Source organism: Patagioenas fasciata, chromosome 5 (genome assembly GCF_037038585.1).
Source record: "Patagioenas fasciata isolate bPatFas1 chromosome 5, bPatFas1.hap1, whole genome shotgun sequence".
Lineage (NCBI taxonomy): Eukaryota > Metazoa > Chordata > Aves > Columbiformes > Columbidae > Patagioenas > Patagioenas fasciata.
The window spans coordinates 16513445-16529014 of record NC_092524.1 but is presented as its reverse complement, the minus strand read 5'-3'; the positions used below and the strand labels follow the sequence as shown (position 1 = coordinate 16529014).

The 15570-nt window shown below is 41.2% G+C and overlaps 1 protein-coding gene across 7 annotated transcripts in view; it reads left to right on the top strand.

The window, feature by feature from the left end:
• KCNQ1 (potassium voltage-gated channel subfamily Q member 1) overlaps positions 1-15570 on the top strand; it is a 404259-nt gene that overhangs the window by 42098 nt on the left and 346591 nt on the right. For 5 of the 7 annotated variants that reach the window (XM_065839685.2, XM_065839683.2, XM_065839681.2 and 2 more), the window contains exon 1: positions 8598-9110. The exons of 1 other annotated variant lie outside the window; for it this stretch is intronic. In XM_065839685.2, coding sequence (XP_065695757.1) covers positions 8719-9110 — 392 coding nt within the window. In that variant the 5' untranslated portion in view covers positions 8598-8718. Of the gene's footprint in view, positions 1-8597; positions 9111-10501; positions 15412-15570 lie in introns of those variants that run through there. One more of the 7 variants, XM_071808988.1, reaches the window with a different exon arrangement.

The following is a 15570-nucleotide window of genomic DNA, read 5'->3' as shown; positions in this document are numbered from 1 at the left end:
TAGTGAGAAGCCATGTTGTTAAACATGGCATCTCTGCACAACTATATTGTTAGTATCTCTATACCTGTTAAGGCATTTTGACCAGCATTATCAATTCTAGCCTGTAACTTAAATGGAGATTTGCCTGTTAGTCACATAGGCATCTTAGGTTTAAAAAGGTAGCAACAAATGACTGTTTACTGCAAACTTTATCCTTCCTTACCTTATAATTTTGAATCCCAGTTTCTGGGTTCTAAAAAAACTCTGAATTTCAAATGCAAGCTTACTCCTCAGAGAGTATCTCATCTTCTCTTTAAAAACATGTACCCTTAAAGGAGGTTTACAGATCAGATTATTCAATTGTCATACCTTAACATGAGAGGCTTCTCATGTGAAAGACTTCCTGTGTCAGAGGACATTCTGATAATAAGGTATTACCGTTCTGTGTCTTAAAATAGACCTGTAAAGATAATTTTAAAAACCCCAAACCAAAACCAACTGCAACTGTGGTTAAATGGCAAAGCTGAGCTTTGTATGGACTGTATGGACTAGCTTCCTTGTTCTTAAAGTGCCAATTATTTTTCTTTTTTTTTTTCATCACATGACAAATATTTTTATTTCACTTTCAGTTTATTTAGAAGGAGGATTCTCAATGTTAAGAAAGTATTTATTATCAGAAATATCTACAAAAAAATGAGACAAAACACCTGTAGCCTATTAAGCCAGACCAGATAAACTTGATATTTTAGCCACTAGAGGGACCTCCAGGAATATTTTAGATACATCTATATATATATATATATATATAGATAGATAGATATAGATATAGATATATATAGATATATACGTATAAAATTGTAAAGGCTATTTTGCAGTACTAATGTTTTTAAGGAAAAACAATAAAAGCTTTGCAGGTCAAATGAATTGTCAGGATTATTATATTGAGCTCTGAATCATAGCAAATATAAATTGACTCATTATGTCATAGATTTTGTCAAGAAAAAGCAACTTCTGTTCTCCTGGAGTTCGGAGGGTTGTTTTCTCTTCACTGAATGTGAGATTAGTACATCCACTTTCAAGAGACTTGTAATTTAGCAGTAAGGTTATACGTTGTTCTTTTGCAGAGTACAACACAAATACAGTTATTATCTTTTCAGACTTTCTGAGAATAGGATTTGGATGTGGTGCATACAGTCTGAGATCAATAAGCTTTGTTTCTCACTGAATGGCACTTTACCAGAGCCCCTCAACTTATTTCAAATTTTAACAGTAGTTTAATAGAACAGTTAACAAATGTTTGTGCCTCAGCATGCATGCAAGTGCTTTCTAAAAAGTAGTTATGCAATCACTTGGATCATTGGATTTGTAATTGGCAATCAATCAGGGAGATGACAAGGGTGCTCTGATGTTCCCTTTTGTACTTCCGCAATACTATAGAAGAAGTTGTGCAGTTCTTCACACAAAGTTTCAGGGATGTGCAGAGCACAAATTCAACAAGCTTTAGCCTTAGGATAGCCCCTGTAAAACATAAAATTGTGCTAATGTAAGTAACTGTGCTTCTGAGACACTGAATATGAAGACGCAAAGACAAGAGTTGCAGTTAACCCACTTATAAAAAGGTCAGCAATGGGACTAGAATTTGGCATTAAATCACAATTATGAAACAGGTTAGAATAATTTGCAAATTATGTTCCATTGTTCAGCTTTACCTGTTAGAATGGTACTAGCAAAATGAAAACTCATGTTGTGAGATGAAAGCAACCTGAAATTCCAGTTTGGCAAAGCTCATTGTTGCACAGCTCTCCTGTGGTCTATCTACTGAGTTTTGCAGTTTCCATTTTGTTTGCACTGAGAGGTTACTTGCTGAGAAAAGGTGTAGTGGCAGGGGAGGAGACATTGCCCAGGACCTTTGCTTTCTTTTTTTTTTTTCCCTTTTCTTTTTTTTTTTCCTTTTCTTTTTTTTTTTTTCTTTGTTGTTTTGTTTTGTTTGGGGCATTCGAAAGATCTTCGCATTATTGTTTGAAAACTCTTTGTTTCTGCCACAGAATTAGTATTATATTCCTTGTACTGCACATGTATTAACCTCCCACTGAAGTCTTCTAGTGAACTACCTGCAATTAAAGGACGCATTCAACCACAGTTATGCTGAACTGGCAGACTGATGACTCCTGACGTCAAAAGTGGGTTGTCAAGTGGGCCTTGCTGAAGAAGTATGATTATCTATGCCATGCCATTCCAGACATGTGAAATAGGCTATCATATGTTGCAGATTAACATGGTAGGAGGCGGGAAATGCTCCTTGACCAGGAAGAGATTTAGGGTTAATTAGTGATTTCTTTACTTGCTGCTAAGAGTGAAATCCTTCCTGAAATACCAGAACATCCTTTTATTAAGCACAATCCCCCTCCATAAGTAACTATGAGCAAAAATGGGGAGGGGAGAGGGATTTCAGAATTTCAAAAGTTCAATTAATTTATTTGGAGCTTATTCAGAGGTGTTATTTGATACTGATTTTAGTCTAACAAAAAGAAGGTTTGTGACTAATGCAAGGAGGAGGATTTTCTTTTGATGCAAGAAGATGATGTAACGATCTCTTCCTTTAAAGAATGTCATTAGTCACTCTGCCCTCAGATACCTTTGCAAGTGTAAGAATATGCACACTGTATCCTATATGGCATCATGTGAGAAATCAAAAGCCTGTTGAGTCTCACATGCTTCTGAGATGAAAATATACCATAGCTGCCTTAATGATGAAAACAAACACTGCAGCATTTTGTCAGCCTCTTTAATTTTATCTTTTGAAGTGATACTAAGAAGAATCCTTCTTCAATTATTAAAATTGCTGAATGATTAACCCCAGGGAAGAGTGAGGGAGGATGGGACACCACGGGCAACTGCTGCAACAGACTGGAGAGAATATGTACACTGGTGACTGCAAGTGTCTCTGGCTGCCAGAAATCAGAACTGAGATCTCCTAAAGTTATGCTCTCTTAGGTTTATCAGGGTTTCACAAGTTTTAGATTTTTACTTTTTCTACTGACACTTTATTTGAGATTTGCAAGTAGGTTGGGACCAGGAAAAGTGTTGAGAGAGACGTTTCCAAGATGTGATGCACCAAAGCAGTTCAGCTACGTTTCTAGTTCCCCATTTTTCTTCTTACTGCCAGTGAACCTCTCAAGGGCTCTGCCCTGAAGTCCTGCTCCTAAACAAGTAAACGTTTTGGACCTGAATTCTTCAGAATCACTTACACCTGGAAGTTTTTGGTCAGGCAGCAACAATGGCAAATAGAACAGGCTAACACTGCAGAAAAAATCTGTATCTTTATTGACATAAACCAAAATTCCAGCTGGCAGGTAGTGGCCTTTCATATGAATGAATATTCATTGGCAAGAAAAATGTCTACCAAACATTGTTGCAGATACATGCTTGCTCAGCCTAACTTGGAAGGTTTTAACTTTTATCTTTGGACACTTTTTTGTTGAAGACAAAGAATAGAAAAATTGTCATAAATAGCAGGACTAATCCTATGGACAAATTTATTTATTTATTTATTTTTCTTTCACCTTGTAAGGTTCATGTTTAAGTTGCAAAGCAGTTAAGCATTTAAACATACACGTAACTTCGAACACATGTAAGCAAAACAAAAATGGCTTGTGTGCCATAAAACTAAATAAATAATCAGAACCTTTCTTGAAACTTTGCTTTAGGACTTAAAACCTGAGCATTGGTAAACAATAACATTCTTTCCCATTCTTTTACCCAGTATGCTTTAAAAACCTAAGAAACAACGTATAAAGAGGTTATAAATGTAGAGGTAACTATGCAGTAAGATAGCATTCAAACAGATAATATTAATCAGGATTGTCAGTTGCTGGACTGAATAGCCTCCAAACTCCAGATATCTGGTGCCTACTACCATCTTCTGCAACGCTTCTTCTCTCTAACAACCAGATTCCCGGGTTTCTTTTTGTTTTTCCAAGTCCTATTCTTTCTGTAGATAGTTAATTTGCCACTGAAGGCAGCATTTCAGAACAGACAAAGCTATATTGTCCAGTTTTCAGGAAACTTATTTAAGTGTACGGTCTGGGGCATACTTTGCCAATCAACCTGCTGTAATCTGTGTAATTCGTATGGATGAACATCTCCCATGCCTTTCTGTGCAGCACTTGTCCTAATTACCAGCATAGCACTGTGGTGATTTTGAATGAATGGCAAAGGTGTCACCTTCCCTAGGTGTTTTAACCCTGGTACTTCTTGATGGTGGTACTTTTGTTGACTCAGAGAAAGCATAGACAGCAATGGTTAATAGATGCCTAAATTGCAGGTAGAGCAATGACGCAGTAACTGTAGATCTTCCTGATCAAGGAAGCTGAAATAAATTCACTTGAGGTTGAGTTGAACTGACCTGAGGATTCTCTCTAGATGCACAGCTACATGACCACAAGGTACTAGTGGACAAGGACAAAGTTATTACTGCACCTTATTGGGTTTTCATCTTAATGGTCAGGCTTTTGGGGCATCCTGCTGTTTCACATGATTTACACTCTCCATATCTGGAGCTCCTGGTAGTGTGCTACCTAAGTCGTTTGACTAGCAACACCTGTCATCAGGGAAAATCTCCTGGATTTATACATAAGCATGAATGTATTCAAGAACCTCTAACAAAGTTTTTGCTTAATTTTAAAACTTAAAGGTAAGAGGGCATAAAAGCATACCAGTTGTGTATTAGTAGAGTGTGATCAATTAAAAAAAATCGTAAATAAGATTACCAAGGTGTGCGATGAAAAACATGTACAGGTACATAGAAAACTCTTCTTAATTGCAACTTCATGAATGAATGAAAACTTACATATATCTCGCCATATCTCCACTGAAATAGCCAAGCCATAGTCTTCTCAGGGTTTAAAAAAGGAAGCAAACTATTCTATCTCTTTACAATTGTCTTGCCTCTGCTTTGAATCATAAGGCTGCAGTTTATTTGTTCAACATGTTATGGCTGTGTTTTCAGGCTTTTCTTTGTGTATGAGGTCTAGGTGCTCAGCTGCTTTGCAGCTTTTAATATTTCTAAAGTAATTACACATCTCTGTGAACAGAAGTTTTTAACTGATAGAGAATATTTCAAAAGTTATTGTCATACAGTATATCAACAATCTGGTACTTCAATACTGCGGTGTATTTACCTTTATCATTGGCAGTGTTTTTAAAATGATCTACTGACTGATTAAACTGTGGACTCTCCAGTAAAATGAATGCAATAAAATATTTGCTCTAATTTGAGAAAAATAACTCAAAAAGTAAGACAAAACAATTGTCTTTTCCTTCTTCTGAAAAAAGTTAACATGTCCCCTACTAGAGCTGGGCAGAAATGGAAGGTGGCATCTTAAAAAACAAAACAAGCAAACAAAAGCCATCCCCTAAAGTAATCTAACAGCAAACAAAATTATTTCACTGCCAGCGGAGAACTTGTGTGGCCTGTAATTGCAATGTAAGTGTTAAAGACTCCCAGAAAACCGAGAACACTCAGATACTCACTGTTTGTTTGAGTCTTAGTTTCCACAGGGAAGTAATTACATAAAAGATCAAGGTGTCTCTCTATAACTGGCCGCACCAATTCCAGCTTATAAACAGTCAGCAGTGCTTTAGCAGTATGATCTTACACAATACTACGGCAGTCACAAAGTAAAAAAATAGCATGTCACGACCATATCTGACAGTGCATGCATATTATCAGTCATAATTTGGTACAGGATAACAGAAACACAGCCCTGAGCTGGTACAAACACTTGTGATCTACTATAGCCCAATGGTGGGATTTTCTGAAATCCTTTACTAGTCCTGCTCCAATTAAATTACTAGAATTGGGAGCTTCACCATCAGCTTCATTGGGGTATTATCATCATGCTTCAGTGTTTCATTGTGCCTCATTCCTAGAATAGAAATCCTCTTAAAGACATAAAGATTTAAGACAGTACTTGCAAACTGTGAAATAACAATTGCTCATTTTGTTACAGTTCTGTAAATACTCAAAGTATTATTGTTCTAAGAAACAATTCAGTGTAGCAGTTCCATATATCCTATATCCTCTTTATCCAGCATATTTTCCTACTGTCTTCACTATGAAATCCTAGCTACCTGGCTCCATAAACACATTCTAACACTTACCTGCCCCCTCTTCCAATTTTGAGCTCTTCCATGTATACACTTTATTTTCTGGATTATTTTATCATCTTCTCTCTTCTTCCACTGAAACAATTCTTCTTTTTGTAATATGAACACGATTAATATCAAGACATGGCTACTTATGAAGGGGAAAAGCAGGAATTGCCACTACCATGTTAAAGTATTCATCTTGAAAATGTTGCAAATTATAATACAGTTTTGGTAACTTAATATATATTAAAGATACTTATTCCCTGGATTCTCATCACTATGTAGTCATCTATTTGACACTTTTATTTAGGTATGTGATGATTCTTTGAAAGATTTAGCCAGCATAGAGGTCTAACCCAAAACCTTATGAAAATACTTCTGACTTGAAAATCAGTTCCATATATTAGGTTATAGAATATATTTGAGACTTTTCTTCTTTCGCAGTGAGAAAATTATTGAAACAAACTTTGGTTGCTTGGAACAGTTTCTCATTAAACACTGAGGATCAAGGTTAGATCTTAACATTTTTTTTGCCTGCTTAGATACTTAAGTACACAGTATCCCTCTAACTTTTTTTTTTTTTTTAAGGAAATTGCATAAGTAACACAGAAATTCCATTTTCTTGGGTTCAGATGTATTTGGTTTCCTATTCTCTGTTTTGTTAATCAAGGGATAAATAACAACAGAAATGCCACAATATTTTTTAAAGATTTTGCAAACAGTTTTTGAAGAACAACATAATGTACATGTTAACATACAGCCTCTTGTTTTTGCTAAACTCTGTAAATTACGTTTTGCAGCTGGCTCCAGGATAAGGTCGTGTATAACCTAGACAGTATGTTGGTCTTTAAAATAAAGTGGAACACTTACATAAAGAAACACATTTGTTAACTTTAATATCAAGCCTTTATCAGGCTAGTCCTCGAACAGTGAGCCTTCAAGGGTAGCAATGACATTCTTTCCTTCATTAGTCATTTTTCTTGCAGGCTTATTGCAAGAATGAAAAAAAATTCTTAAAAGAGAGAAACCTTACTCTATTTTGGCCAGATGCAGGGAAGGTTTCCTTTGAAATTCTATTTTTATTAAGCTAGTTTGTTATTCCTGCTCTGTTGGAGAGAGGAAAAGCCTGGTTAGTACGTTGTTAGTTTAGAAACAACTTTTGCAAATTCTCTTTTTAACACTTCTGGTTTTGTAGTCCAAGAAGGAGCCAGATCCTTCACAGGTGTAAATTAGGACTTTCCAAGAGCCTACAGTCTTGTTTGTTTACAGTGGTGTAGGATCATGCCCAGCTCCCCTATCATATGTGCAGCCTGACATTTGAATGGAACCGCAATTAGCAGGGTTGTTTTTGTTTAACTTTTTTTAGCACCTTATCTTCCTGCAACATTCTTGTCTGAGTACCAGTATCAACCATGAACTCACCATAGCTCTTACTAGTTCTGTTCTATTTTGGAGTAGAAGGAAAAAAGCCAGCACTCCAGAACAAAAAGCACCCTCCTCTTTTGCTCTGGGAATAGAAATTGTTAACTAATTGGTATAACAAAGGCTCTTATTACCATGACAAATCGATTCACACCACAGTTAAGTAAGTCATAACTGACTCCACTACACAGGATAGTTATCCAAGCCCTCAAAATAACCTATTATTAATGGCCAAACACACACAGCCTTCCACAAAGACAAAATGTTTTTGGTGAGAGACCCAACTTGTAGAGGATGCAAGTCTGCAGAACTGTATATTGTGTACTACAATTTGCCGAATTACTCAGCTATTTGCTCCCTTATGTTACAGTAACACCAGGGACTGCATGGCCTGTTGGCCAGGCAGTTATTCTTGTTACTCGTATTAAAAAGAAACTCCTGGAGGATCCCAACTCCAGCAGAGCTCTGCTGCTCCCAGATGCCAAAATTCTGCAGAAAGGGATAGAGCAGCAGGCCCTGAAGGCTCTGGTGGTCCTAAATCTGAGGTGTGCCCCAGGAGCTCAAGCCTCAGACAGGCCACAGGCCTGGGAAACGCTTGCTGGAGCACTTAGTCCCCAGAGGTGCTGAGCAGGCTGGGAAAGCCTGCTGGGCACCTGAGGAGCCGGCAGGCTCCTTCCTGGCCCCTACCCCATCATCAGCACGCTGAGCCTCGCAAATGCAAAAGGCCACCTCTGGCGCAGCCACGTCGGTGACAAGGGGACAGGTGAAAACGCTCGAGGTCAGCAAGGAGGAGGGTGGCCTGACATGAAAAGGCGGCCAAGGCTCCAGCTGGGTCTCGCTGCCCGCCTCGTGTTCTCCGGGTCCCATGGGCAGAGCCCTGCAGCAGGTGCGGCTGAGGGGACACCTGGGCTCCCTCGCTGAGGCAGCGCCGTTCCCGCCGCCCATCTCATCGCAGGGCATCGCCTCCCGCTGGGCGGCACCGGGACTGCGGGCCGGGCCGGGCCCGCCCCCGCCGCGGCTTCCCCTCACCTTTCCCGGCCGGAGCCGCCCCCGAGGGGGCCAGGCCAGCGGCGGCGGGAGAGGGCGGCGGGCACCGGTCCGCAGCTCCCCAGGGCAGCACAGCCCTGACACCGCCGCGCCGCCTGGCCTCCCCGAGCTGCCCCAGCTATGTCCTCCAGCTCCCCCCCGAGCGAGGAGAAAAGCCGGAGCCTGGGCCGGCTGTCGCTGCCCAGGAAGGGCAGTTTGACGCTCAACAAGAAGCCCTCGGCGCTGGAGCTGACCGAGAACACCCCCAACGCCCACTACGCCCCGCTCTCCGACGCCCAGGGCGGGCAGCCGCCGACGGGCAGCGCCCCGCAGCCAGAGCGGCCGCAGCGCCTCAAGAACGAGGTGGTGCTGGTGAACGCCGACTGCCCACGGCCCCCCGTCAGCCTCGACCCCCGGTTCTCCATCTATAGCCTCCGCAAGCCCCTGCTGAGCCGCAGCCACGTCCAGGGCAGGGTCTACAACTTCTTGGAGCGGCCCACGGGCTGGAAGTGCTTCGTGTACCACTTCACCGTGTGAGTACCCGCCCCGCTCCCCGCTGGGCCCACCTGCTCCGCGCCGGGCTCCCGTTACAGCGGCTTGTCCCGTCCCTGCCCGCGCCCAGCCGCGGCTGCACAGAGCGGGGAAGCCGTCTCCCGGTGCAGCCATCGGTGCGAGGGGCTTTCGGGGCAGCTCCTCACGCCTGCCCGCCGGCCCTGAGCGGGGAGGTGGCGGCCCCTGAGCGCCGCCGTGTCCCCCTCCTCTCACGGGGCTCGTCCTCGCTGCGAAGGCGGGAGGGCGGCAGCCCCGGACCTGCCCTCGGTCGCGGTGCTTTCCGGACCAGCCCCGTGCTCAAGGCTTGAACACGTTGCAGATACAGTCTTCTGAACCGCCTTTTGTTTTTCTTTTTTAAACCTATATAGATTCCCCCCACTTCTATCAGATGTGAAGCAAAACAAACAAAAAACTCACACTCCAGGGAAAAGTTTATCTTATTTTAAACGGAAATGCTGTATTTCAGTTCAGGAGCTCTCAGGTATATACATCAGATAGAACAGGAGCTGCTTTCAGGCAATTTTCTTGAGAAAGTAACCATGTGAGTTGAAATAAATTCTTAATTCTGAGTGTGGAAATGAAGTATGTAACAGTGTCATCCATTGTTTAGTAATTTTTAATGCAGTGACTCCCGATTTTCTAGCTGTCTGCACAGCAGCTGTTTCTGACTGAGTAGATGTGTTATCAGTGTTGCAGCCCTGTTGGAAGAGGATGAGAGACAGGTGATGCTACTTTTTCTTGCCTCTTTTATTGCCCTCTCCTTTAACTTCTTGTCTGATGGGCTTCAAACGCTATTGCTGATATTTTGAGACAGGAATGAGGCCAACGATGTTTGGAGGATGCTAAAGCTGCTTAGGTTGCAGGCAAGTTGAAAACTGCTTTGGGTGTAACAGTATGGAGCACAGCATCCACTCTGACCCAGCACATGGCAGGTCTGTGGTGTATGAGGATCTCAACAAGTGCCTCCCTCAGAAATCAACGCTTTTCGGTCGAGTTGTTGGGAAGGCTTGCGTGACCCTTAAGCAGTTTGAATATGGCAAATGTAGGTAACAAGGTCAGGCAGAATTGTGGTGTCTGTTATTATATGCATGCGCAAACACATATGTCTGTACATGTAATACATATATGCTTAGTACAACAACTAGAGTTAAAGACATTTTGTGATCAAAATCCCAAGACAAAATACTTTGTTAAAAATACTATCTAATTCTGGTTTTAAATTCTAATTCTAAACGACTGTTATTCTAAGTCAGTTCAGGATTGCATGCTGATATTCCACATTTGAGGAGTCTAGGTAGTCAGGTAAGTGGTACCAACTTTATTTTGGGGGGGGGGGGGGGGGGGGGGAGGGGCGGAACAGCTGTCATCTCAAATGTATTTAACTGGGAAATGACTGTGTGCAGCTGCTGAGATAATTGTGGGCTTCATTCTCTTTAGCATTATGATAGTGCCATTAGATGACAAAACAGCTAATGGCCATAATGATGAAGTGTCTAATAGTTGTGATTGCACAATGTAAAACACTTTCAGGAATAGGAGGGTTATTTTTTCTCTAAAAAGGAGTTTTAGGCAGCCATCTTTTATGGTTTCTGACCTCTCTCAGGTGTCTCAAATTATGTATATAAGGGATAGTAAATCATGTTCAATATCTTAACTAATCTTCTCTAAACCTTAATGGTGGCTCTAGGAAAATCCTTAAAAATAACTCTGAGATCCCTTTACCTACGTAAGATTCTAGCCTGAATTTTAACTTTTTTTCCCCCCAATATATATGTGAACTCATAGCCTGTCTCTCCCCCTGGTACACACTTATCCATGGTGTGTTAATCCTGGCATTTCCCTTCTTTCTAGAAGAGCTCTTCTGATGCAATGGTGAACGATAGTGACAGTAAATATTCTCAAGCCTCTTACTATGCATTGTGTAAATTCCTTCTCTTAAGACATTGAAGAGAGAGGAAAGGCTACTAACACTCTCGTATGACTCTTGCAAGCCAATCTGCAAATACCATGTGTGTATTTTTAGGCAGCCTCACTCTAATTTCCACCAGCAGAGGGAACTGAGTCTGTACTGTCATCAACCATCCCAGCTTCTTATTTCTCTGGTAGATAAGCCTGCACTTTTTGTGCCTGTTAAAAAATGTTTCAGGTTACTGATCTTTGGTCCATATTTCTCCAACTCTCTTGCTTACTGAGCTCCCAAAGCAACTTCCTGGGATGCTTGCTTTCTGCTGCACCAAGGAATGCACTTTTTGAGTATAGCCCCTGCCAGCCAGATGCTGAGTTTTGGTTGATTAATAGTTGCTAGAAACCGGGAGTATGTTACTAAAATCAACTGATAAAGCAGACAGTTTGTCTGATCCAGAGAAGCTGTTGTGTCTCAGCCTCTACTCTGGAGAAGGCATGGGACCTGATTTTTTTGCAGGTGTTTTGGCTTTTGGCAAGCATTTGGTTGCAAGTGAACTGCAGAGCTAGAAAGGACTAGAGTTGTAAGACCCTTCCCCCACTGTCATGCTTGCAGTTCTCTCCATCGAGAGGAAGTAATTTGATTATTTTGCTGTCAGCGTGCAGACATTCATAGAGAGCTAAGCTGGGTTTTACCTTGTGGTGTGCAAGGACCCTGATAGTTGTCTTTTCTACCAAAATGAGCTTAAGAGACTGATCTCATTTGCTTGTTGCCTTTTTGCGACTCCCTCTTCTGCCTCCCTCCTGCTTTATTGGGGATTTCAGCTGCCAGGGAGGTCTCAGTCACTATCTTAAAGGTTTGGAGGGGAAAGGAAAGGGAACAGGAGTGGCATTAAATCAGGGAGGGCATAAAGACTGAAGCTGAGTAGAGGTCCTGACCAAGATCTAGCCCAAAGATGTGAGCAAGGAGCACTGCAGGCTTCTTAATTTTCTATCTGTTGCACTGCTTTATGTTGTGTGGGGTGTATGGCTGTGTTCTTAATTATATGCTGAAATGATTAATTTAGAAGCAACTCATGTAATAGTAAATGTAACTTGTTCTGGACCTGTATCTCTGACTGGTTGTTTAAACAGTGTTTATCAAGCGATAAGAGCTACATCTACTGATTGCTTGTCACACCCTTTTCCTGCTCAGGAATCTCAGGCAGTGGTATCTAGAATACTAACAGCCAAGAACTGATATTCCAAACTGATTTTCCTCAGCTTTGTATTATAATGTTTAGAAAAGAGATGTTGAACACTAAGCTTTAATCCACAGATTCTATGTTACTATGCTTGTTTCATATTGTTTAGATTGATATATGTTTGGGTGTGCAGCAAAGCCCCTTGTGTACCCTTTGATCTATTGGATGGAATCTGATTATCTTTTACACCGATGGAGGGCTGCTGTACTAGGTCAGGCCAATGACCTATTAATACTTCTGAATTGTTATTTCTTTCAAAAGGCAGCTGAAATACCTGTTTTCCAAGATGAAAAATGTATATTCTTTCCCTCTTGCTGATGTTTTTAGTCTTCCAGAATAATTTGATATCACAGTTGCTGATAAATCAAGTGAACTCTGTAGAGGTCTCTTCTGAGAGATGCCTTCATTTACTCAGACCAAACAGCAGAAACATCTCAAGTGAGCAGAATAAGAAATGAGTTATTATACCTCTTTTATACTAGATTTTTATAGACTGTGGAAATAATCTCTGTGGGGAGAAGGGAGGGAGAATTGACTAATAATTTACCAGTCAAAAAAACTGCCTTAAAACCTCTAGTGGAAATGACAGAAAGTTTTATTTCAGCTACATGACTTGATACAATGCTGTATTAAATTTAATTTAAATATATGAAGTATATAGTATACATTCACTTAATTCTAACAGTGCAAGTAAGTTGTGCTTGATAGCTGAAGATGTACAATGTGTGGCTTCTGCAAGCACAGCTGGTGGTTGCTTGGAAACTTCGATTTTGCAATAAAGAGCTTGTCCTATGGTATGGCTGCATTTATGGCAAGGTTATGCTGGAGCCACCAAACCCCCTGGCTGTCAGAGGTAGGAAATGACTGAGTGCCTCTGTTCTCAATGACCTTCGGAGCTAGGGCATCTTATCGCACTTATCATACTAGTGCACCTTGGGATAGTGGCTTTGAGAGGTGAAATGTTCTGTGCCCTTAATGAATCAAGTTTTCAGGCAACATGAAGAAACAAAAGAAGCTTGAATTCTGTCCTTATAATGGCCTCCTGAAGTCCTGAGACTCTATCCCAGTGTTGGAAATGACTATAAAGAATAAGTGAAGTCTTCAGATATTTTCAGAAATCGTTTTAGATTTAAGTGCACAAGGGAAGAGCTTCTTCTCACTCTTCTAAGTAATTTAAAGTAAAACATCTCAAAATGTGCCTGATAAGTTGTGAGCTTTCTAGTGATTTCTCTTGTTCTCAGTATTGCAAATAGTGGCTTCTGGCAACGTATGCTGCGTGTTGACTCCCACGTTCCTTGTGTTGGCCGTTACCAGAGGGAGCAATTTGGAAACCAGTGGACCATTGGTTTGTTCTGGTATGGCGGCCCTCCTTTGTTGCCATGCAAAATAATCAGTTTCTATCTTATCATTGCATGTGTGTACCTGGTTCAGTTTACTTTGCTTTTGTATGTGTTTGGTTTAATCTGCAATGATTGTCATTGAGTTTGTTCGAATCCCAAGATGTTTATATAAGCTTGGACTGGCTGATGGTTGAGATTTGGGAGACTGCTCTCTAGAAACAGGCAAACTCTCAGAAGCGTGGCTCTATGTGTACGCGTGCAAAGATAAGAAGCAAGGGTAGATAGAATATTCCAGTTGCATGTGTATCAGGACTTACAGTAATCAATTGTTAAAGGCAATGCAGTGGTTACATAATACTGTGAGGAAGAAGCACAGCTTAAAATCCTATTTTTGTCATGTTTCCAAATGTACTGCAAACATGCTTCCAAACCTACTGGATCATACGCAGTGTATAAACTGCTGAGGAGAGAAAAAGACCCATGAAATAATTAGCGTGTACATGTGCTCACACATGGCTGTAAGTTTTCTTTCAGACTGAGTAACCTAAGTGAAAGGAGGGTCAACACATACAAAGTAATAAGTTTTGTACACACATTCTGGGATGTTTAGAGATTTTTGTGACTTAGAGTCAGACTTTCAGGTTATTACTTCTATTTTGGAGGATTTAAATATCTCGTTTTTAAAATAAGCATGATTTTTTGAAGTGGAAGAAAAGAAAAATAATTTTATCACCGTCGTGTATTTTCTGCTGCGGTCAGTCGCAAGAAGACCCAGGTTTATATTTTTTTGTTTTGTTGAGACTGAAGTAGTTTAGCTGAGGTCAAGTTGGCCCCCCGTTTTGGCATGTTTGAGAGATTATGCTTGTCATGCAGAGGCTGATGTGAAAAAATGTTTGGTTTATTTCTATATGTCTTTTGTCTATGAGCTCCTGTTTCTTGCAGTCAGCATTTAGTACTTATTTGTATTACTGAAGCCCGGTGCTGCCATACCTTCATGCTAGATACAATTGTAATAATTAAAATCTGCCACTTTGTCATGTTTTCAAGAGCATGGTGTACTACAGCAGTGCTGTGGTTTATATAGATCTTTCAGGTCTCGCACATGCTCGAGGACTACAATTGAGAAAAATTAAATGAAAACAAGGTGATATTTTCAGCTTCCCCCCCGCCCACCTTGGCCCTACTCCACAGTCCAGCATTTTAATTTGCAGCAGAGGGAACATCTTCGCAACCTAGCACTACGTATCCTACAATATGCCTGGTAGCATTTGTGTGAGACAAAAAGGGATTGGAAAGCGAACTTTACACATTCCCAGAGAAGAGGGGAGACCTTTTGCCTGTCCTATTCTTGCAGCTGGTCATACATCTAAGACAGTGTGCTGATGCTTAGGAGTTGCTGTTGCAGGGTCAACCCTGTTTGCTCATTAGCCAGATGTTAAAGTTTTGACTCTTGGCGGATTTTGGATACAGGTTTTGCTGCCCCCCTTCCCTGGTGCCTGCCACTGTGCAGCCCCTTAGCTACAATATTGCGTGAAGGTGATTCTTTGGGACTTGTGTGACCGAGATAGTGTTTGGGTTGGCCAGTATGCAGCTTTCCACTCTTGCCTTGTGCCGTGTGTCCCAATCCATGACTTGACAGAAGTTTCATTTTTGCCGAGGGCTGTCTGGCTGTCCCACGCCTGATACCAGTGCAAGTCTGTGCCAAGAAGACCTCAGGAGTAACAGCCTGGTTACAGGTCAGGAGGGGTCCCCATTTCTCTCTCCCAGTGGAACAGTAGAAGTTCTCAGGATAAGAGGTACAGATCCTAATAACTGCATAACTGACTGTAAATGAAAAAAAAAATCCAAGTTTACTTTGTAATTGACTCTCATCAGAAGGAAAAGCAATATTGGAAACCAGATCCTTTCAATGTCAACCACTAGTAGTTAATGCCTGGAAGTCACTTTGACTGGAT